We start from the raw sequence: 24,639 nt of genomic DNA on the forward strand, positions 1-24,639 counted from the left end.
TTGTTTCTGTGTCATCGCTGATGAGGATCAAACTGTGTTAATTGAGACAGACATTAAAATAAATGAGTCAGCATTTTGGGTAAATACAATAATAAATAAAGAAAATGACAGAATAGATATATAATATAAAATGTAAGATGTTTTATAGTACTTTGTGGGATTTTGTTTCAGATTAAATTATAGTAATGTACGTGTGTTTACTGTATCACTGCTGAGGATGAAGCTATGTGGATCGAACATTAAAAAAAAATAATAGATTCACCATAATGTGGTTACTGTGTCATCGCTGAGGATCAAACTGTGTTAATTGAGATGAATATTAAAATATACAAGTCAACACATTGGGTAAATACGATACAAATAAAGAAGCTGACAGATTACATTTGTAATTTCAAATGTAAGATTTTATATAGTACTTTTTGGGATTTTGTTTCAGATTAAATTATTGTAAAGTGTTTACTATGTCAATGCTGAGAATGGAGCTATGTGGATTGAACATTAAAACAAAAGGAATAGATTCACCATAATGTTGTTTCTGTGTCATCGCTGATGAGGATCAAACTGTGTTAATTGAGACAGACATTAAAATAAATGAGTCAGCATTTTGGGTAAATACAATAATAAATAAAGAAAATGACAGAATAGATATATAATATAAAATGTAAGATGTTTTATAGTACTTTGTGGGATTTTGTTTCAGATTAAATTATAGTAATGTACGTGTGTTTACTGTATCACTGCTGAGGATGAAGCTATGTGGATCGAACATTAAAAAAAAAGAATAGATTCACCATAATGTGGTTACTGTGTCATCGCTGAGGATCAAACTGTGTTAATTGAGATGAATATTAAAATATACAAGTCAACACATTGGGTAAATACGATACAAATAAAGAAGCTGACAGATTACATTTGTAATTTCAAATGTAAGATTTTATATAGTACTTTTTGGGATTTTGTTTCAGATTAAATTATTGTAAAGTGTTTACTATGTCAATGCTGAGAATGGAGCTATGTGGATTGAACATTAAAACAAAAGGAATAGATTCACCATAATGTTGTTTCTGTGTCATCGCTGATGAGGATCAAACTGTGTTAATTGAGACAGACATTAAAATAAATGAGTCAGCATTTTGGGTAAATACAATAATAAATAAAGAAAATGACAGAATAGATATATAATATAAAATGTAAGATGTTTTATAGTACTTTGTGGGATTTTGTTTCAGATTAAATTATAGTAATGTACGTGTGTTTACTGTATCACTGCTGAGGATGAAGCTATGTGGATCGAACATTAAAAAAAAAGAATAGATTCACCATAATGTGGTTACTGTGTCATCGCTGAGGATCAAACTGTGATAATTGAGATGAATATTAAAATAAAGAAGCTGACAGATTAGATATATAATATAACATGTTAGATATTTTACAATACTTTGTGGGATTTTATTTAAAGTTAATATATGTAAAATAAAATTTTTGTTTTCTTTTTACAATTGTATCTATATTAATTACTATATGTTGCAATCTCTTAAAATTAAGCCTCTGCTTTTATTAGCAAACTAATAGTTCCACACGGCAGTGATGCCAGAATCAAGCTTTTAGCAACAAAAATGAAGATAAGCGCTAGCCAGCAGGAGTATAGAAAATTTAAAGGGAAGCGGTACAAACACAACTATGCCTGGAGAGCATAGGTGTGATTTAGACTTCAGGCAACATTGGCTTTAGAAGAAGAGCGACTACCGCTAACCGTGACGTTTTTACGTGTTATCCGTGTGAAGTGGTGCTGCGTTTACCTAAAAACTCAAAGCAAATAAAAATGCTTTTCCTAAATTGATTTGTAATATTGATAAAATGGTCAAATGTAGCCATTAATTAATTAGATTTGGTAATAAATACAGAAAATGCGTTTTATTATAACAAATGAGTTGAGGTAAAATAAACTCAATGTTTTTATATTAATCTGTTAACAAATGCATTTTTTTATTTATTATTGAGTCCAATAAATTAATGGTTATTAAAAAAAAAATTCCTTGTAATGAAAAAAAAAATGAAAAAATTTTAAACTTCACCAAGACTCGAACACGAGCCCACCGCATGACAAACGACAACCTTACCACCTGCGCTACAGCGCTCACTTGATGTACCAAGAGCAAAACAGCCTTTTAAAGACTGACTACAATTCTTTCACTAACTCGTCATAAACGATCAAGAATTAGCTGCAATAATAAATACATTTATCTCCACAGCATTATTGCACTAAATTTATTATGTTTTTAATTTGAAGCATACATTTTACATGAAGATACGATACTTTAAGGATGTTCATGCAATACTTTAAATACAAAACTATTCATATGCTGGTTTATCATAGTTATTCGACTACATATAACAAATATTATAATATTACTTAATTAATTTATGATTGTTGAGCATATGAATAGTTTTGTATATAGAGTACTGAATGGTTTTAAATTATCATATCTTCATGCAAAATGTATGCTTCAAATTAAAAACAATAAATTTAGTACAATAATGCTATGTAGATAAATGTATTTATTATTACAGCTAATTCTTGATCGTTTATGACGAGTTAGTGAAAGAATTGTAGTCAGTCTTTAAAAGGCTGTTTTGCTCTTGGTAAATCATGTGAGCGCTGTAGCGCAGGCGGTAAGGTTGCCGTTTGTCATGCGGTGGGCTCGTGTTCGAGTCTTGGTGAAGTTTAAAATTTTTTCATTTTTTTTTCATTACAAGGAATTTTTTTTTTAATAACCATTAATTTATTGGACTCAATAATAAATAAAAAAATGCATTTATTAACAGATTAATATAAAAACATTGAGTTTATTTTACCTCAACTCATTTGTTATAATAAAACGCATTTGTTGTATTTATTACCAAATCTAATTAATTAATGGCTACATTTGACCATTTTATCAAAATTAAAAATCAATTTAGGAAAAGCATTTTTATTTTATTTATTCACTTATACCATAAGTACATCAGCTGTCAGATAGATCAAAGCTGTCACTACTCCTTATTTCTTTATTACACTTTATTTTTCCGTATAAAAAACATTTGTCATCGTTCACGCCGTTCACGGTGACAGGCTGAGAATATAATATATATAATTTTTGATATATTACGTTCTGCATTTAAGATGGCTACTGACGTATTTCCGCTGGCAGTATACTTTGTGCAGTCTGCATTCCTTATATCAAAATTCACTTACTATAGAGCGTAGTACTATTCAAGATGGCGGACTTGGCAACCTTGATTGTAGTTTATTTAAAGCTTTGCGAATTGCTTGTCCAGTCATGCCCCTGTATCACCCCAAGCAGCTGATGGAGTTACTGAAGTTTCGCAAAGTCAGATGTTGGTAAAAAGTCAAATGTTGATTAACAAATGGAATGATTCATGTTTCTTTAAAATATTATTTTCTTTGAAGAATTGAGATTTTTAAATGATGAATTTGATTTTAGGTTTACTCAGATGTTATCATTTAGTATTTTACAGTCACTGTGCAAGTGTATTATAGCAAATAGTAATACTTGTGCTTTGACTTAAATACATTTGGTATAATTGAATTAAAAATCCAAGGAGGAAGGTTCGCACACATACTGACTATTGGAGTTGAATCAACAATTGGGCTTTTCACTCCTGCATTCTGGTACTAGAAACAGGCAAAATTGCAAGCATTGAAAGATTGGCAAAGTAAGAATAAGCCAATATTCAGAAAAACGTCATCCATTGCTCAGCCATAATTTAAGGATGAGACTCATTGGATTATATTCTGTAAAATTGAGTTAATAACTGTTGATTGTTTTCCTCTGTTACCTATGCTAGTATTCTAGGCCAAAGGCAGTATACTGGTCATTGGTATGGATGAAAAAATGCACGTTTATTCTCAATTGAAACTCAGTCCAAAAATTAATGGTTTCCACTCCATTTTGCAGCACCAGAAATCCGACCAGTTTCAACAGTGTATAGAAATTAACGAAACGAATATTTGAGGACTCTGGCACAGGAAATGTTATAAGGACGACTCGCCAATGTATCTCCTATATCACCTTTGTCAAGAATTAGCAGCATAAATGTGATAGTAATTGGTGCTAAAAAGAAACGTGGTATGCAAAACGACATTGTCAGCTTTGAATATATGCTTGATTGTAGCTTATTCAAAGCTTTGCGAATTGCTTGTCCAGTCTTGCCCCAATATCAACTCAAGTAGTTGATGAAACTAGTGGTCTGGCAAGGTCAGATGGTGGTAAAAGTCAAATGTTGATAAATAGAAAATGTAAATTAATTAAAACATACATTTTACTTAATTATTTTTATATGTTTAAAGTATGTTTATTGATTATGAAAAATTTAATCAAACTTTTATTATAGTGAAACTGAAAACATTAAACAAGTAGCCGGGGCATTAATTATGAAGTTCATTTATGCAGAATGCATTACAAATATCAATAAATTCAATGTGTTGACTGTGATATTTTTTCAATATTAATATATATTATTTTATTAGTTAAGCGCTGCTGTTTCAAAAAATGAGAAGTGTGGAAATTTTCTTTAAATTCTGTAGGAAAATTAAAAGAATTATTTAATTTTTTAAATATTATACTCTTACAAAAAGTTATGAAATCCCACAAAAAACCGACTTCGCCTGTAAAAAAAGGCGGCAAGTACATAAACCATTTAGCATAAATAATATAGTAAAATTATCCAATTAAAAAAAGTAGTGAAATCCAAATATTAGGCAAGTGTATTTTTTCACCTTAGCAAAAGTTAAATTTTTGAAAAAAAAAAAAAGGAACAACAAAGTTACTTGCCGGGCCCGTAATGTCCATGCACACTGCACAGTGAGAAATAGAATCGTCTGTGGTTCGGCTAACTTCACTCTGTATTTTAACATGAAATTTGCTGTACACAGTGGGAAATTGGGTACTCGGAAATCAGACCTACAAAATTTTTTAAGCGGAGTAGTCTTTCTATACATCCTATGAATATGACTGAAGTAGAGGGATATTCGAGCATGCGCATAATATTAATGGAGGAGTTCCATAGGAAAGAGGCAGTTTCATGCTGCTTTAGATGTGTTGGTTAAATTCTGTTTACATTTACGTCAATGTGTGACAGGTACATTTTGACAGGTCTGTTATGCTATATGAGAGTTAAAGTCAGATAAGTAATTTACTTTCATTATTTAAGTCTAGCTTATTTAATGTAAAAGAAGTTGATTCTTTGCTTTATATACTTTTAGATTATTTTGATAGAACGTAATGTATTATATGCGTAGAAGAAATCGTTATTTCTACTGAGTTATAATAAACTCCTTGGAACTGGAAGATTCAAAGAAGGAATAAGATTAAGGAAAGAAATACAAGGTATAGTATATTATTGTTTATTAATCATGAAATTTCACAAAACTTTCTTACGCTTTATAATTATTCAGTTTGCAGATTTATTATGAAAAGCCATTGCTCCTTATTTATGAATAAAAAATGATAGAGAATTGGGGAGTAGATAATTGTGCGATGGCCCAGTGATATAATATTAGTGAGAAAAAGTCAACTGTCAGGCAACTATATACAAATTTTGCTGGTTTATTAATTACTTATAAGGAAAACTTTGATTACGTCATCACTTTCTGTAAACGTGCATACGTTTCAATGTATAAATATCAGATAAGGGTTTTATTTATTTATTAATGTAAAATTTTAACTTTACAATTTGAGGAATATTTGATTCTTTGTATTATATCTCTTTTGCAGATCTAGTGTTTATTAAACCCTGATACAGAGGAAATGCAGGTTGATTATTTTCATGTATAGTTGCTTTCATTAACACCATGCAAATAAAACTTCATAGGGAAAGGTTAAAATAAACAGCATAACTGGTCACTGGTTCGAATGGATGATGGATGATCTGGTTTAGTAAAATATACCACAGTCATAACGCAGCACTTGAGGCATGTATCAATTTTAAAGCGAAACTGATAAAGTTAGTATTAATAAAGTAGTTTGTGTAATTATTAATCTATTTTCTATTGCTATTTTTGAGAATATTTTAACACTCTTTCAATATTTTTTATTGTACTATTCGTAGGCTTTATCTGAAAGACTGCTACGGATGGTACATTGCAAAAACTGCTGTTTCACATAAATTAAAGCTGGAACCGACAACTAATGTGCAATTTGTCAGTTGGATCAAAGGAGCTTTTTTGTGTAAAGTTTCTATTTTGGATTAAATAGGTAAAATATTAACACAATATAAATTTTAGTGAAATTGTATTATTTGTACATTATTATTATTGATATGGTAAATTTTTCAGCTGGCATTCCTAAGTAAATCTCTTTATATATATGTATGGAGTAATTTACAAAATTGGCACATTAATGGGCTTATCGTTAAAAGAGCTTGAAAATTGGAAGAGCTTAATCATGCAAGCTTTATCATCTGCTTACTCTTCCCATAGCGACACAAATCTTTACTCCTACGGTCTACAAACTCTTCCAACGTGCGATAAATATCTGTGGCCATGATTTGACGATCCAGAGCAATAACATGAAGATTTATTACAAAATAGCAATGGAGTTCCATTACATGATAGTAAAATAGAATTCTTTCTTCAACTCTTTCTAATTTCAAAGACAATTTCGAATACCTAAGATATACAGAAAGAATTATTTTTCATTATCATGCAATTAGACTAAAAAATTCTCTTACTCTCTCTAAGCTATAAGGATTTGTTTTTTGAAAGATCTTTAATACAAGATATTCGATTTTAAGGTGGCTTAAGCGTTTTATTATAAAAGTACAGATACAATTCATATTAAAGCAAACATTTGTTTAAAACTAATACTTTAATTTTACATAAAGAAGATGTACGGTCATCGATCAAATTATAGAGAAAAAAAAACTTGAAAATGGTGTGTGTTTTAACATGTAGTCTTATGGGAGAAAGAATGAAATTACATTGTATTGGAATTTAAAAATATAGGTTTTTATGAAAAAAAAAAGGTATTTTGAATTCGTTTTTCACAGATAAGATTAGTTTAATAAAAATAGCGAATTATCGAACAAAAGAAGACATCGAAAGTAGAAGTATGATAAACACGAATCATTGCCCTCAGCGATTACTTCAGCTTGTATGCACTAACTTATTTATAACGTTTTATGTGTAATAATTACTTCCTTATAAGAAATAATGTTTCAAAATATTTTAATCCATTTAAATAGATTTACTAAAATAAATTGCAGTTACTGCATCTCCTGTAAGGCGAATATATTATACGGCACTGTACGCTCGAGCCAACCACCTTAATTCAAACAAATGAAGTTTTATGATGCAGTTCAATTGTTTTTAAATGGTGGCTGGTTGCGAAGTTTCTTGTGATTTATTATAACTAAACCTATAATGGATAATAATAATATTAGAAAAAAAACAGATATAATTTATCCGGATGGTTATTTATACCATAGAATAAAATCATACACCAAAAGAGATGGAACCTGCACAACGTAATTTATATTTTTTCATATTAATTCACGTAGTTTCAGTCCTTGTAAAGTAAAAGAATGAATAATTCGCTTATTAACATTTTAATGTTTTAGGTATTTAAAATGCATTTTAAAAAATTCCTGTCCTGGTAGGGGAAAACTTGTTAATATAAATAAGAAGGAAATTTTTGAACAAATTAAAAAACATAATCACAAAGCTGATAAAGATAAAAGAAAAAATATAATTTTCAAAGAAAAATTAAAAGAATTTGCTAGATCGGAAACATTATTGCCCTCAACGTCAGCGAGAGATATTTATGATTTTTGTGCTTACAAGTAAGGCTTCCATACGATATTATCATATTTAATTGATTTTAATGAATGCCCGCTTATATATAGCATAAGATAAAGTATATATACATACATATATATATATATATATATATATATTGTCAGTTGAGATATAATTTTGATGTATAGAATAACATTATTTTATTTATATGCAATTAAACAAACTCTTCAAAACTTCTTTCAAGCCATGGTGGAATTTCAAAAATAAACTGCAGACCTCAACCATAACTTCTGTTTGTAACATGGAAGGATATTTGGCTTTAAAGTCTATATTGCAGAAGTTTACCGACAATACAATTTTTGTAGCTATATTAGGCTTTGTTTAGCAAAGTATTATTATTTTACAATTTATATTACAGCTTTTAAATAAATAAAAAACGAACAATAATCACTTAAATAAGTATGTTAAATGTAGATGATGTAAAATTCATATTTCGTATTTTTTAATAATATTGATACCTTAATTCTCTATCGAGTTGCAATCATTTGAAATTTGTCGATTATTTTTTTAATTTTCTGGATACCTGTTTTTCAGAAATTCATATACCGCGACAAGTGTTTATAATACTCTGAGTTTATTATGAAGATTCTACCTTATTGATACAATTTTTGGTGCTTTTTGCAAACAAATCAAACTTAACTGGAAAAATTGTTATTCATTTATTCTACAGAGACCCTACAGGAGCAAAAACAGTAAATTTTCAAGCAATAGATCGTAGTATTAGAAGATGGAAGCAAAAAGATTTTTTAAAATTAGACATTACACTAGAAAATATGGAAAACGTCTTAAACGATAAGAAATTGAAAAACTTTTTAAGATTTTATGTAAAGAAGAATAAACACAGATTACGTGTGTTTGAATACATTGAAAATGAAATCATAGCTATTTTCTTCTACGATAAAAAGTTATGCCAGTCGCTTAAAACGTTCGAGGAAATATATGTCGATGGAACGTTTGAAAGTACTCCTCAATTAAACAATATAAAAATTTACCAGCTTTTAACTTTTATGACTGAGCACAAAACAAAAGTAATAATTCATTGAAGTATATATTAATAAAATGCTTTAAAAATATGCTATGAAATAATTATTATTTTAAAATCAATATAGGCAGTCCCATTTTTATGGGTATTAGCTACTTCTAAATCACAGCAGTTGTATTCAGCAATATTAAATTTTATGAAATTGAAGATCATACCCAATTTGGAACCTGATATAATCCATGTTGATTATGAAACTGCTTTGCAGAATGCTTTATTCTTTCATTTTCCAAGAAGCATAATAAGAGGCTGTTATTTTCATTTTGTTCAGGTAAAAAATAAAAAGTAGCTACGATAATGCAGTTTCATATGAAATTTATTTCTAAATCTCTATTTGTAGAGTATAAGGAAAAATGCAAAAAAATTAAAAATTTTTAAAGGCTTCAAGAATTTATTACCGGAAACACAAATGGAAACTTTATTTCATTTGAGGCTTCTTTACAATATTCCCTTACTTCCCAATTTTTTGTTACAAACTGGATTTCATCTAATAAAAAGAAAAATAGAACAGTCGAATGTCCGCAACAAATTTGATAAATTACTATTGTATATAGAAAGATACTGGATAAACATTGTGGATCCTAGAACAGTATCGGTGTTCAATGAAAAAACCAGGACAAATAATGTCATAGAACGTTACCATCGAATATTAAAGGAGAAATTCGGATCACATCCTAACTTATTTAATTTTATTAGTAAATTATAATTTTTAATTATATACTTATAAACCCTATTTTCATAATGTTATAGATACATGGAAAAGCTATATAGATGTTTTAATAATGAGGTTTTTATTCCTATTTCATAGACGAGTTAATAAAACTAATAAAAATATACACAATTGAAATTATTAATGGAAAACAAATTATAAAAAAGCGAATTAAAAGCAAAACAAGAAAATATGAAAATAATTTACAAAATATTTCGAAGAGAGCTTTCGTAATCGTCACACCCGAAAATGAAAATCAAATTGTTTATAATTTTCTAGTGCAAATAGCTTTTAAAAATCCAAATTTTAAAAAAAGTATTGACAAGTTAATTTCCACAAATACTGCAGGTTTGAATACAATAAATCATTCTTTATAATTGCCTCATTAATAATTGTTTCTATAATAATTTCTCTTACATTTACAGATTCGACTGCAATTGAGGAAAAACTATATGAGCTATACTATAATAATTTTGAATAAAGTGTATTATATTTATTTTGATTCATTAATGTTCTATTTTATTGAAACATACATAATATGTTCTATTATATACAAATAAGCATGAAGAAATAAATATAAATAAAATCTATGAGAATATGTATTAATAAGTAGTGGAGAATGTATTTAATAAAACTGAAGTAAATTTTCAAATATCCTTTCAAAGTGAAACCAACAACAATGGAATAACTTCCTTGAAGCTGTAGAAAAATTATCAAACATATTTTTGTTTTCAAAATCTTTCCACAAATATAGGCGAGTGATAAATTAAAATCGAATATCTTGTATTAAAGATCTTTCAAAAAACAAATCCTTATAGCTTAGAGAGAGTAAGAGAATTTTTTAGTCTAATTGCATGATAATGAAAAATAATTCTTTCTGTATATCTTAGGTATTCGAAATTGTCTTTGAAATTAGAAAGAGTTGAAGAAAGAATTCTATTTTACTATCATGTAATGGAACTCCATTGCTATTTTGTAATAAATCTTCATGTTATTGCTCTGGATCGTCAAATCATGGCCACAGATATTTATCGCACGTTGGAAGAGTTTGTAGACCGTAGGAGTAAAGATTTGTGTCGCTATGGGAAGAGTAAGCAGATGATAAAGCTTGCATGATTAAGCTCTTCCAATTTTCAAGCTCTTTTAACGATAAGCCCATTAATGTGCCAATTTTGTAAATTACTCCATACATATATATAAAGAGATTTACTTAGGAATGCCAGCTGAAAAATTTACCATATCAATAATAATAATGTACAAATAATACAATTTCACTAAAATTTATATTGTGTTAATATTTTACCTATTTAATCCAAAATAGAAACTTTACACAAAAAAGCTCCTTTGATCCAACTGACAAATTGCACATTAGTTGTCGGTTCCAGCTTTAATTTATGTGAAACAGCAGTTTTTGCAATGTACCATCCGTAGCAGTCTTTCAGATAAAGCCTACGAATAGTACAATAAAAAATATTGAAAGAGTGTTAAAATATTCTCAAAAATAGCAATAGAAAATAGATTAATAATTACACAAACTACTTTATTAATACTAACTTTATCAGTTTCGCTTTAAAATTGATACATGCCTCAAGTGCTGCGTTATGACTGTGGTATATTTTACTAAACCAGATCATCCATCATCCATTCGAACCAGTGACCAGTTATGCTGTTTATTTTAACCTTTCCCTATGAAGTTTTATTTGCATGGTGTTAATGAAAGCAACTATACATGAAAATAATCAACCTGCATTTCCTCTGTATCAGGGTTTAATAAACACTAGATCTGCAAAAGAGATATAATACAAAGAATCAAATATTCCTCAAATTGTAAAGTTAAAATTTTACATTAATAAATAAATAAAACCCTTATCTGATATTTATACATTGAAACGTATGCACGTTTACAGAAAGTGATGACGTAATCAAAGTTTTCCTTATAAGTAATTAATAAACCAGCAAAATTTGTATATAGTTGCCTGACAGTTGACTTTTTCTCACTAATATTATATCACTGGGCCATCGCACAATTATCTACTCCCCAATTCTCTATCATTTTTTATTCATAAATAAGGAGCAATGGCTTTTCATAATAAATCTGCAAACTGAATAATTATAAAGCGTAAGAAAGTTTTGTGAAATTTCATGATTAATAAACAATAATATACTATACCTTGTATTTCTTTCCTTAATCTTATTCCTTCTCTGAATCTTCCAGTTCCAAGGAGTTTATTATAACTCAGTAGAAATAACGATTTCTTCTACGCATATAATACATTACGTTCTATCAAAATAATCTAAAAGTATATAAAGCAAAGAATCAACTTCTTTTACATTAAATAAGCTAGACTTAAATAATGAAAGTAAATTACTTATCTGACTTTAACTCTCATATAGCATAACAGACCTGTCAAAATGTACCTGTCACACATTGACGTAAATGTAAACAGAATTTAACCAACACATCTAAAGCAGCATGAAACTGCCTCTTTCCTATGGAACTCCTCCATTAATATTATGCGCATGCTCGAATATCCCTCTACTTCAGTCATATTCATAGGATGTATAGAAAGACTACTCCGCTTAAAAAATTTTGTAGGTCTGATGTCCGGGTACCGGAAATTGAATCGTGTGTGGTTCGGCTAGTTTCACTCTGTAATTTAACATGGAAAATGATATACTACACTATAGTTAAAAGCACACTCGATTCAATTTCCCACTGTGTACTACGCTATAGCTGAATCTCACACACGATTCGGTACCCGGCCTTTGTTCCTATAAAATTTTCTGAATGGCGTATGCTTTCATCAGTTCGACCGAAACCGTTACACGGCTAAGTAGGATTTGTTCTCTCCGCAGCATATAGTTTATTCAAGTCATTTTATTCAGCTATTTGACTATGTTTTGAGTGATATTAGGTTTTTTCTGTGACCATACGCTACAATACTCTGCGGTTCCTTTACCTTTGTTATCGCCGGGCTAAAATAAGATACCATACACATCAAAATAACCTATTTGGGCCTATACCCTGTCTTCTACTCCAAAATTCGAATATAGAGGTCTATTCTATATAACCAATTGCTAACTCACCAAATAGGTAATTTTACATAATAATTGACCGGCCATACATTAATTTTGGATATACCACAGTTGAACGATTAATTAAGTTGACTAGGACTATAAATCCTTAACATTGACGAAACTATGGATAATCCAAACACTACAATAAACAAAGACAGGTCACAGGGACCTTATCAACAAATAAGCATAGAAGACCGGAGACAAAAACAAATAGTTTACGCTAAGGAGCAAACAACAAACCGATACAAACAAATTCACACTGGCCCATTTGTGGTTAATGTGACCTCTACAGATTTAAAAGAAAATATCGGTAATCTACACTTAATGAAAATTAGCAAAACTATCAAAGAAGTGTTCAAGGAACCATTTAACATAACAAGAATGAACACCTACACAGTTAAGATAAAAACCAATAACAGCACGGACGCCAATAGACTGCTAGAAATGCAAGACAAACTTGCTCATAAAAAATGGTTATTTTATATTCCAAATTTTGCCATAGCTAAAACTGGAATAGTAAGACACGTATTGCAAGATCTCAAGCTGGAAGATATCCAAGAAAACATCAATACAAACAACAGGAACACCATCACAATTAAAACCGAAAGACTCAACAGATGGGATAAAACAAACCAAGTCCAAATTCCAACAAACTCCATCAAACTCACTTTCCTAACCAACTCACTTCCATCATGGGTCTACATCTTTAATGTCAAGCTAAAAGTAAAACCATATATTGAAAAGGTCAGTAAGTGTTTTATATGTAAAAGGTTCGGCCACAACTCTATTCAATGCAGAGGACACAAAAGATGTGACAACTGCGCGGGTGAACATGATGAAAATAACTGCAACAATGTAACCAATTGTGGTAACTGCAACGGTGACCATAACTCCTTAAGCCACGAGTGTCCAATATTAAAATTCCTTACTCTGATAAAAAAAATTAAAGCTTACAAAAATTGCTCTAACTTTGAAGCAAAAAAAATATTACTTGACAATAAATTCACCACTGAAAATGAAGTTGAACTTTACTTCGAAGGCCTTAACAGAGACTCTAACAACTTTCTTTATAATTGGATCGACATTTATATTAATAAACATAATAACAGAGTCAGTAGTAATAAACGTAAAGCCACCTCATACGCTGATATTGCTAATAATGAAACTAATAAACATAAAACTCAGAAATCTTTGAATGAGGTAGACATTGTTCACGATAATGTTGGTAATCCTTTTCGCTCTACACAGGTACTGAATGTGAAAACTGCCTACGCTGATCTGGGGGTTGAGAGGATGCCGGGTCCGGAAAATGGTGACTCGGGGGGCGACGTGATCTGCTCTATCCCGTCCACCCCTGGCTGCTGCAACGAGGTCATGGTCTGTGAGGAGCTGAGTGAGTCAAGCTTAATAAGCCATAATATGCCTCTCTTAAATAAATCTCCTATCTCACTGGATAAATCCAGAGCAACATCTCATAATATTGACACTAGTAATACACCCACTACAGACAAGCTCAGGAACAAGTTAGCCCTGCAGAATACAGAAACCAAAAACAATCCAGGAGAAGGCCAGATCAGGAGTTATAGCAACAAAGACGTAACAGTCAGAATCAAACATAGAAACACCGGAAATATCGAAAAAATATACAAAAAGCAAGAGGTAACAAAAAAGAGAGATGTTAGAGATTTCCTCAAAACAAATTCTAACCTCAAATAGCCGATATAATAATAAGTTCGCCAGAATGATCATATCAGTATTCAAAATAAAAAAAAAAAAAAAATAAACAACATAATAAATACACATTCTATCCAACAAACTACATAACATACAATCCATAGATATTCCCTCCATACCCTTTAACTTACAATGGAATACACAATCACTCTCTGGAACAGTAGAAGCGTTAAACACAAAAAGAGTTCTATCTTTCAGCTCATTCACAAATACAACCCGGAACTGATAGTCATTTCTGAAACATGGCTGTCTCATAACGATCACTTCATCATTAACAACTATAATATAATTAGAAGAGATAGAAATAGTAATGGTGGAGGTGTTGCCATACTGATGAAAAACAATGTGATAGCCTTTCACATAGAAAATAAAATCATCAATGACATCATCCCTGAGTCAATAATCCTCAAGACGAAAATATATAACTATTCAATTTTCATTCTGGCAGTATACAATCCTCCTTCTAACACCATCATGGATGATGACTGGGAACGCATCCTAAAACAAATGAAGTCTCTTACAAAATGTGAAAACAACTATATAATCCTAGGTGACTTAAACTGCATACACACATCGTGGGGATCAACAGTTAATAACAGAGGAGGTAAAATTTTATCAAAAATACTTCACAAATTCAACTTAAAAGTAGTTAACAAATTTGCTACTACCATAAACAATAGACCCAACTACAGAAGTATACCAGACGTACTAATATGTAACAATACATTTCCATTTAAAATAGATTTTTCAGTGGACAACGATAATTATGACAGCGATCATTTCCCCATAATATATTATCTCTCACCAAACCTAGTTACAACAGAGGATTACGAAAACACCATTTCCAGAAAAAGAATTCACACAAAGAAGGTGGATTGGCATATGTTTAATTCCAAACTTGCCCAACACGACATTACCAACATAGATAAGAATAACTACTTAGAGAAGTACGGCCTCATAGAATCTACCATACTTCAAACTATTTTGGAAGCTGGAGCTAATATCAATACCCCAACACAACATAGAAGGAACTCCAACTTTAAAAATAATAAAGCCACTAACTTCTGGTGGGACAACGAACTCCAAGAAGCTTGGTATGACAAAAATCTAGCCTTCAAAAACTATACTAATTACACATCCGTAGAAAACTTGGAGCTGTTTGAAAACAGCAATAAAAAGTTCAAACTCCTATGCATGCAAAAAAAATCCAACTCTTTTAAGTCCTTCGTAAACAAGCTTAACCCTAACACATCTCCCAATACAATCTGGAACACTATTAAAAAGTTGAAGAACTCAAAATTCTTAGATATACCTAAGATTAATGAAACACTCAATGAAGATGACGTTAAAAATTTGATCAACAAGTTGCTCATCCCTGGACCCATTCAGCGGCCAGACTTTCGCGACTCATACAATGTTTACAAACTATGATTTCAACGCTAGCCAAATTAACTATATCGAGTTCAACAACACTATCAAAAACCTAAAACCATCTTCATCCCCTGGTTCAGACAACATAACCAACACTATGATTAAAAACTTGCCTGCAAACATACAGCATGCGGTCTTAAAAATATTTAACCTTATACTACTACACAGTGACTTCCCAGATAGTTGGAATAATATTGACACATTACTTATCAACAAACCTCACAGTAATAAACTTAGACCAATATCATTACAAATATGTTTCAGAAAACTGTTTGAAAAAATCCTGGCTAATAGGATAATAGAGTATACAGAGAAAAATAGTATACTCCCTGAGTTCCAATACGGATTCAGACCTGGAAGAGCCTGCTTGGACGGACTTATCTCACTCTCTAGCCACATCTACTCTACATTTATTAATAAATCCAATATAATAGCCACATTTTTAGACATCGAGTCTGCTTTTGATAGAGTCATACCTGACCTGCTGGTTGATGTTCTCACTCAGATACTCAAGTTTCCGTTAAATATAGTTAAATATATATTTTACTCGCTAACAGAAAGAAAGCACACATTCTACATTAAAGACAAATTCATAGGAAAAGGATCGGCACACAGAGGTCTTCCCCAAGGATCTGCTTTAAGTCCCATCTTATTCAACTTATACCTATCTAAGCTCTCAAACTCTATCAACGAGAAATGTGGATGCATTCAATTTGCAGACGATATCGTTATTTTTAGCGAGAATAAAGACCAGAAAGCTGCTGTTGAGTCAGTCACTAAATCAATAAACAATCTAAATACATATCTTAAAAACCTAGGTATGAACCTATCTGGTGAAAAATCCTCTCTTATTCATTTTACTAGAAAACTATCCACTAACAGAGTCAACTTCCTAAACAGTGACATTGGAAAAATAAACTTTAAGAGAGAACATAAATTCCTGGGTGTTATATTCGACGAGAAACTAATATGGCAAAAGCACCTCAATTACACCAAAGATAAAATTAAGAAAACTCTAAATATGATCAGCTGGCTAACGAACACCAAGTGGGGTGCCCACCCCGAAACACTACTAAAGATTATCTCCTCCTACGCAAGACCGAGGCTAGAATGGGGCTCATGTATCTATCTCAATCCTACAAACAAAAGCTACTTGAATAGCTACAACTCATTAATACTAACCCTGTTAAAAAAAATATTAGGACTAACTAAATCAGCTCCCAACAAGATAACCTGGATAATCTCTAGTAATCTGGATATTCTCACACTAACAAAAAACAAACTTTCCAGATTTTTGCTAAACAGATTATCTGTCTCCAGACACCCATCAATAATCTTACTTAAGAATTTCCAAAACCTAGTTAGCAGTCAAAATAAAATATCACCAAGATACTCTCCAATATTTCTGGATATGTTTAATATAATTTCCAACTGGAACAGATACATATATAAGTTAGACCATCCTCCTATGATATGTTACGACTACAGCTCTAAACAGAATGTACTAACCACTAATATAGATATAGGGAAAACCTGTGAGCTAGCTCCCGACCCTGACTTGGCCTTCAGGCAGGAACTTCTTAAACATAATTTAAATTCCAACCACATCCACAATATCTACTATACCGATGGATCGAAAGTGGAGGGCTCACATTGTTCCGCAGCTGTCTTTGACTCTAATAACAATAACAAAATTCGAATCAGTCTAAATCCTCATTCCACAATATTCACTGCTGAAATGTCAGCTATATGGCTCTCACTCAAACTAATAAAAAAGGAAGTTACAAAGCATGTTTTAACTAACACAGAATTTGCGATTGTCACTGACTCACTCAGTTCCGTAAACAGACTAGCTAGCGCCACATCGGGACGGAACGTTGACTTTTTTATATCTCAATCTAACGTTATACTTAATGCCCTCTCGAGTTACAACATAAGGATCTTGCTCCTTTGGGTCCCCAGTCATAGGGGTATCTTGGGGAACGAAATTGCTGACTCCATTGCTAGGAACAATAGTCTCCCTTGCCTGGTCAATGTGTCGCTGATGAATGTTGATACCATTCATAAAATAGTTGCTTCTAGCAATTACTCTGAATTCCTGGTAAATATTACAAAACCAGACAACAACTCTGTAGCCAAATTTTTGGCTCAATATAGCAAGGAAAAATTCAGTAAACCATGGTTCATTGGGCTCCAATTCACTAGAAACGAAATAACCATTGCAAACAAGATATTTGCTGGTCAGTTCATATGTAATCATTATCTTCACAAAATAGGAAAAAGAAATGACCCTTTCTGCGATTGTGACCATAAATCAGTACAGAATCTGGAACACATTATATGGGACTGTCCCAAGAAAAACAAAAATCGACACATACTGGTCGATCTTTTGAAGAAAGCCACTTATAATAAAGATGTCGATCCAATAGTACTTATTAACCAACTACATAAAGAAGACCTAAGACAATTTATAAAATTCCTATACTTAGACGTAATATAACAAGTTCATAGAACTTATATCACCAATTACATATAAACGTTTAAAAAAAAAAAAAAAAAAAAAAAAAATAGCTACTATTCCAAACCACTTTTAAATTAAGCGCCACAAACATCCCATAACCAATATTCCTCCATAAGTACCAACCAAAATGTGATAAACAAAAAAAAAAAAAAAAAAAACATAAAGCGACCACTTCATAGAGTCCTCCTATAGCACTTGACCATCTAGACATCGTACCATCAATGGTAAATCGCTCTGGAAGCGGAAACCAATCAAAGAAAGAAAGAAGAAAAAGGCGTATGCTTTCTATCGATAATATGAAAATGATTGATTTGGGGGAATATAGGCGCATGCGCACAGATATAAGAAATTGCTCCATGGGAAAGAGACAGTTTCGTACTGATTTGGTTATGAATTACGTGTTTACATTTGAATGACAGCTTGCGACCAGAACAGGTTATATAGAAAGTGAAAGTCGAATAAGTATTTTGTATTTCTTTTTAATGTGTTGTGACGCTACTGGCTATCCCTGGGGATGGGATGGAAGGGGAGGGAGGAGTGATCCCTCACCGATCGCGTTCGCGTCCCAATAGGCGACTTCCTACTAGACCCGGGCGCCTTCGATGTACTTTTGATAAGACCCGAATATTTATTTATACAGAGGGGGTTCTAACTAGTGATGCTGATATGATCCAATTGTATCGATATTTTGTATCGATATGTATTTTTAGGTACAATTTTGATACAGGTAATATATCGAACTAAAAGTATCGATACTTCTATATATCGATACAGTAACATATATAGTTTGAATATCGCCCATTATGTATGTAGTATGTACGTACAATATTTATTGTAATGAAGTCTATACATTTTAATTGATTGTAAGTAAACTGTAAATAATGAATTTATAAGTGACAAGCAATTTAATAAAGGAAAATTTGTATAAAATTAAGAAATACTTTTATTGTTTCTTTTTATTCTACAGAAATACCCAATAAATAAAGATTCTGAATTATTAAGTGGTGATTTAGACAATTATATTTTAATTACAACAAAAACATCCAATCTTGGATAGATAGTGAACCTAAAAATATTAATTGTTGTAAATGTTCTGCGCTTAAACGATTCCTGCTTTCTGTGATAATTCGACCAGCCTTAGAAAACAATCGTTCACATGGTACAGACGAAGCAACTACTGTCAAATATTTTCGTCCTAATTCACTTAATTTTGAATTATTAGATTTCCAAAATTGTATTGGACATTCCTTAATATCAATAGGAGGCTGGCTTAAGTAAAATCTGAAATCTTCAGGCATTTGGCTTGAATTAAAGGTAGTTCGCTCTTTTGATTTTATTTCATGGATTAAAGCTTCGTGATACGACCAAAAACTGGTATTATTTAAATTAATACTTTGCACATTGACGTTTTCAATTTCTTTTGCAACTTCAATATTTAATATCATATTTATATCACTTATAATGTTAGAGCATGCTGTCTCATTATTGAAATGAATTGATTTAAACCGTGGATCAAGAATTGTAGCCATTGCCAAAATTTTTTCTTCTTCAATGTTTTGAAACCTCAATTCAAATTGTTCTAACAACAATTGCTTCATTTTATTTCCAACTTCAGTAATAGGTATTAATTGACTTAACGTTTCTTTTAAAGTACTCACTATTGGTAACGACTTACTTGCTGTCATGTAAAATTCTCCACTAATGATTTTTGTTGCATCCTTGAAAGGTTTTAATAAGTCTACAAACTCTTTTGCAGTCTGCAATTCTGTTGATGTTATCATCATTGGAGCTGTTGGTAAATTTAGAAGAATTGACGCAATCTTATCTGATAACTCTATAAATCTAATTATCATGTCATGTGCAGAGTTCCATCGAGTATCAATCGACTGTATTAATTTCAAACTTGACACAGCTCTCAAACTATCCATAGCAGCTACAGATTTTTTGAAGAATGTAACGATAGCTTTTATTTTCTTAAATATGACATGCACATCATCACTTTCTATGATTTTTGCAGGAATTAAATTTAAAGTATGTGCAAAACAAGACAACTGTTTATTTACACCAAACACATCCTTGACAGCCTTTTTTATGTTAGCTCCGTTATCGCAGACGACCGTCACAACACTTTCCTGTTTAATTTTCCACTTTTCAGTGACATCTAATAGCCACATTTGAATATTATTGGAGCTATGTCTATCACAAAGTTCTGTTACTCCTATGGTCACAGTTTTGTGCTTATCTTCATGGATAAAATGAGCTGTCAAACCCAAAAAACTCTTAACATTTAGGGGATCTGTCCAAATATCAGTAGTTAACGACATATATTTTGTATTAGACAGAAGCGATTTTATATTACTAGATAAAACTTGATATTTTTCTTCCATTAATCTAGTAATTGTTGCTCTGCATGGAATTTTATACAAAGGTGCTATTGTTTTTACAAATGTTGTAAAACCTTCCTTTTCCACCGTTGAGAAAGACATATTATCTTTAGCAATCATGAACAATAAATTACTGGTTATTTCCAATGCTTTTTTACCTCCATCTAAAATAAGATTAAACTGATATTATTAAATAGTAACTTATATCCATTTAAAATTGTAATTTAACATTTTTCACATTTTAAGACCCCAATTAATAAAACTTATTCTAATGAAGTCAAAACGACAAAAAATTGAGCTATTTTGATATCGTAAGGACTAATTTTATTATATAGAATGTCAACTGGTAAATGAACATCTAAAGCAATACAATAAGAGTCCAAAAATACAGCCAGAATAAACAAATACTTAACCTTGGAATGAAGTTTGATTACGCAATGTTAAATCAATTCTTGGCTGTTTACTTGTAGAGCCTTCTGTTTCTTCCAATGCATAATAAGCTGACAATAATGTTGTAGAAGATGTTGACATGGAAGTAGCAGTGCCAATACTATTTGCACTGTCAGGATCATCCGGGTTACTTGATGGGTCATCATCTTCGAGTACCTATTTTATTTTAGTAAAAAATAGACTATAATGATATAAACTATAAGTGTAGTCCCATAATTAATATTACCAATGCACTTCTTTTCGCACTTGTACAATTTACTCCCATTTTTAAAGTGGGATGAGCTCGTTCCAAGTGGAATCTCATGTTTGTGGTGTTATTGCTTCCCTTTACTTCTTTTTGGCATATTTTGCATTTACCGCCAGTGTTTAATTTTACAAAATATTTCCAAATGTTACTTTTTGTTGGCACTATAATAAAATAATATCAAATAATAAATGATATCAACAAAAATAAGTTTTCATGACAAGGAATGAGAAAAATAAGGTAAAAAGGAAAATATTGCGTACTGGTATATCCAATAGGATGGTATAGGGAAGGGAATGTCTGTAGAAAAAAAAGCTTATATCAACAGCTGAAGAAATTTATAATATCCATTCTGCACAAAATTGCTAAAACTATGCTAAAATATTGTGCATAATTGCTTACCTTTTTGGAGTTTTATTGCCCGCAAAAAAATATGCAGTAAAATAGCTTTTAAAATTACTTTGCCGCATGTATTGAAACGAAAAAGTATTAATATTACGATATATCGCGGAGCAAAGTATCGGTACAAAATATCGAAATATTGACATAAAAGTATCGATATTTCAATATATCGATACAGTATCGACATCACTAGTTCTAACCCTCGTACGCGGCTATCGGGAATGGGGTGCTAATATAATAACTCGCTACGTTCGGTAAAACTCTCTTTATTATAATATCAGTAATCAATACAAGGTCCGTTTCGCGTTACACGGTAGTGGGGAGTTACGCTGGGTCCTACGTGTGGACGCGGCCTAAGTGGTGCGAACGCGGCTGAAGTCCCGATGACGTACTAGCTAGCCTCGCGCTCGAGCCACTAGTTGGCGTTCGCGGCGGCCCCACCGAGTCGCGCGGTACTCGCGCGCCACCGGCGGATCCCTAGGCTAACTAGTACTCGACACCACGCGGATAAGTCCCTCCTTTCGCGCGTGCGCGTCCCGCGACGGTTACCCGCACCCGCTCCGTTCCCGCGCTTAAACACCACAATGACCCGGATTGTTTACTATACGACGCCTAAGGTCGCGAGTCCTCACGATAACTATGCAAAGTCCGCGGCCTTGAAATGACTGAAGGGAACGTCCCTGTCAACGGTCAAACTCACGCGGAGTCGATGTAATCGCGAACACTTTTACTAAGTCGCGCTTTCACACTCACTGACGCGATGTACAGGTCCGACGGAATGACCCCTCCGCTAAGTTGCCCGCTTACCCTTGACAGGTGAGCGGGGCCAGCGGTTCCCTATAAACCGTTCGGTGCTACGAGCCCTAAAGCCCTAGCACACCCCGGGACGTCACAGGACTATAATACACAACGAATAATCACCCTTACTTCAGCTTTCTAGGGCTGGCTCTCTTCTTCCTCTCCTTGCTCTCTCTCTCTCGTTCTCGCTCTCGCCTCTCTCTCTCTCTCGCTCTCGCCTCTCTCTCTCTTTCTCCCTGGACACTGGCCCGAAGGGTGGATAGTCTCCGCTGTCCGGTATGGTTTCGCGGCCGGGCTGCAGTCGCTGCACTCACTATCACTGGGTATGATGTTATATGTAGCGGCTGTGGCTTTGGTCGCGAAATTTTATCGGCGGCGGGGAATTTATCAAGCACCAAGTGTCACCTTAGACCTCTAAACTACGTGTGTCGGGGCAGTCCGCGGGAGCAGGTAAGGCCCTGCGCCTGTCCCGCCGCTGCCCCGCTACACCCATCGCGCGGCACTAGGGAGCCGACAAGTTATCGATCCTAGATCAATACCTATCGGTTGATAACTCCCTAGTTCGTACGCGACCCGCCTATCTAGCGCTTGAGATTAGCAAAGCGCTAGATGGCAGCTATAGTAACGTTGCGAGAACGCAACGTTACAACTCCCCCCTCGTTAGGACCAACGTGGGGGTTGGTCAACTTCCTCCCGGTTGAAGTCGACCCTGGGGTGTCTCTGATTCAATTTAATTTCCTCTGGTGCGCGCAATCCTACAATGCTACAATAAAAAAACGCTCGCTTCGCACACACATACTTTATTACACACACACAAAATAATTCGGCCTACATAAACAACAATAATAATAAAAAAAAATAATTATCCGGCTCGATACAAAAAAAAAATATTAATCATAAAAAAATAGACTCTATACACAAAAAAAAACTTAAACACTAGACACGGACAGACATTAAACGCTCAGGAGGAGGAGGTCCTCCTCCATAGCCTCCTCCTTCCTCTTCTTTTCCTCTTCCTTCTCCCGATCCTTCCTCTCCTTCTCCCTCTTCCTCGCCTCCTCTTTCTTCCGTTTCTCCCGTTCCTCTTCCCTCCTCTTCTCGACGGCAGCGCGGATGCGCTGTCGCCGAGCCTCATCTTCTTCCTCCTCCTTCTTCTTTCTCTCCTCCGCCCGCTTTCTTTGCTGGGCCCTTCCCTGGCCCTTCCGGCCACCCCGTCTGCCACGGTGGGCCTTCTTCTTCGGCTTGGGTACAGCCGATCCGATTCCCGCCGGTGGTGGCACAATGGCCGCCTGCGAGGGAGGGCGGATGCCCGTACGGGTGCGGGGTTGACCCGCTACCCGCCGGAGCATCTCGTTCTCCCTACGCAGCCGGCTCATTTCAGCCTCCCACGCGGCAGGCTGCGGGTCGGTGTACCCAGAGGCCGGGAACGGGTGGTAGGCCGGAGGGTAGGGGGTACCCTGCGCAGAATAGCGGGACGGAGGGAGGGAATAGCCCTGGTGGTGGTGGCCGGGGAGGAGCTGTGGGTGGTGGGAGGGTGGCTGGTGGGTGGATGGGCCCACTGCTAGCAGGGGTCCTGGCAAAGAGATTCCCTGAAACCAGCAGTGGGTCACCACCTGCTGCAGGTACGGATCCATCTCCTGGAACAGGAGGAGGCATCCGTCATCTCTCCGCAAAAAAAATAATAAAAAAAAATCACGCGACACACACATTCATCCATTCGTCACACATACATGTCCGCACTCAGGTTCGCGAGGGTTAGGTTGGGTCTCGACGTGGACGCAGGCGTGCCGTCCACGTAGACGGGGCGGAATCCGACGAGTCGCTCACGATCGACATTTTCCGTTTCCCCGGAGTCCCTTTCCGTTTACCGGTCGGTTTTGGGGAAGGTGCAGGGTCGTCGTCCCCTTCCCCCGCCACGGTTTCCTCACCCGGTTCATCGACGTCCGGAACGCAAAACGACGCGACAAACGGTTTTAGATCCGAAACGTGGA

The 24,639-nt window shown here is 33.6% G+C and overlaps 2 protein-coding genes and 3 long non-coding RNA genes across 5 annotated transcripts; 3 read left to right on the top strand and 2 right to left on the bottom strand.

Moving 5' to 3' along the window:
• The first annotated feature begins 460 nt into the window (after window positions 1-460).
• Window positions 461-1,076, top strand: LOC136784325 (uncharacterized). Its single transcript, XR_010824405.1, has 3 exons — window positions 461-608; window positions 701-874; window positions 966-1,076. It is a non-coding gene; the product is annotated as an uncharacterized lncRNA (long non-coding RNA).
• A 4,769-nt stretch (window positions 1,077-5,845) lies between these two features.
• On the top strand, window positions 5,846-6,773 carry LOC136784322 (uncharacterized). The gene is made up of 3 exons (XR_010824402.1): window positions 5,846-5,974; window positions 6,112-6,257; window positions 6,338-6,773. It is a non-coding gene; the product is annotated as an uncharacterized lncRNA (long non-coding RNA).
• A 650-nt stretch (window positions 6,774-7,423) lies between these two features.
• On the top strand, window positions 7,424-9,603 carry LOC136784304 (uncharacterized). The gene is made up of 5 exons (XM_066744884.1): window positions 7,424-7,527; window positions 7,621-7,842; window positions 8,529-8,886; window positions 8,968-9,168; window positions 9,238-9,603. Exons 1-5 carry the CDS (start codon window positions 7,424-7,426, stop codon window positions 9,601-9,603), a joined length of 1,251 nt encoding a protein of 416 aa, XP_066600981.1.
• A 790-nt stretch (window positions 9,604-10,393) lies between these two features.
• On the bottom strand, window positions 10,394-11,372 carry LOC136784320 (uncharacterized). Its single transcript, XR_010824400.1, has 3 exons — window positions 11,193-11,372; window positions 10,910-11,055; window positions 10,394-10,829 (listed from the first exon to the last, which is right to left on the bottom strand). It is a non-coding gene; the product is annotated as an uncharacterized lncRNA (long non-coding RNA).
• Window positions 11,373-19,317: 7,945 nt separating this feature from the next.
• On the bottom strand, window positions 19,318-21,996 carry LOC136784286 (E3 SUMO-protein ligase ZBED1-like). Its single transcript, XM_066744867.1, has 4 exons — window positions 21,851-21,996; window positions 21,431-21,612; window positions 21,168-21,360; window positions 19,318-20,918 (listed from the first exon to the last, which is right to left on the bottom strand). The coding sequence occupies exons 2-4, from the start codon at window positions 21,506-21,508 to the stop codon at window positions 19,399-19,401; spliced, it is 1,791 nt and encodes a 596-aa protein (XP_066600964.1). The 5' UTR covers window positions 21,509-21,612; window positions 21,851-21,996; the 3' UTR covers window positions 19,318-19,398.
• Window positions 21,997-24,639: the final 2,643 nt, after the last annotated feature.

This window comes from Prorops nasuta, unplaced genomic scaffold (genome assembly GCF_024137725.1).
Source record: "Prorops nasuta isolate Cenicafe-Biocafe unplaced genomic scaffold, Cenicafe_Pnas_1.2 PNAS00051, whole genome shotgun sequence".
In the NCBI taxonomy this organism is placed as follows: domain Eukaryota; kingdom Metazoa; phylum Arthropoda; class Insecta; order Hymenoptera; family Bethylidae; genus Prorops; species Prorops nasuta.

Bases quoted from the DNA above. Each gene is read 5' to 3' on its own strand.
- LOC136784304 (XM_066744884.1), top strand. From the start codon at position 7,424: ATGGATAATAATAATATTAGAAAAAAAACAGATATAATTTATCCGGAT. The intron at 8,887-8,967 runs GTAATAATTCAT...AAATCAATATAG, and splicing joins TGACTGAGCACAAAACAAAA to GCAGTCCCATTTTTATGGGT. The intron at 9,169-9,237 runs GTAAAAAATAAA...CTCTATTTGTAG, and splicing joins GTTATTTTCATTTTGTTCAG to AGTATAAGGAAAAATGCAAA.
- LOC136784286 (XM_066744867.1), bottom strand. From the start codon at position 21,508: ATGAGATTCCACTTGGAACGAGCTCATCCCACTTTAAAAATGGGAGTA. The intron at 21,361-21,430 runs GTAATATTAATT...AAAATAAAATAG, and splicing joins GTGCGAAAAGAAGTGCATTG to GTACTCGAAGATGATGACCC. The intron at 20,919-21,167 runs GTTAAGTATTTG...ATCTTATTTTAG, and splicing joins TAATCAAACTTCATTCCAAG to ATGGAGGTAAAAAAGCATTG.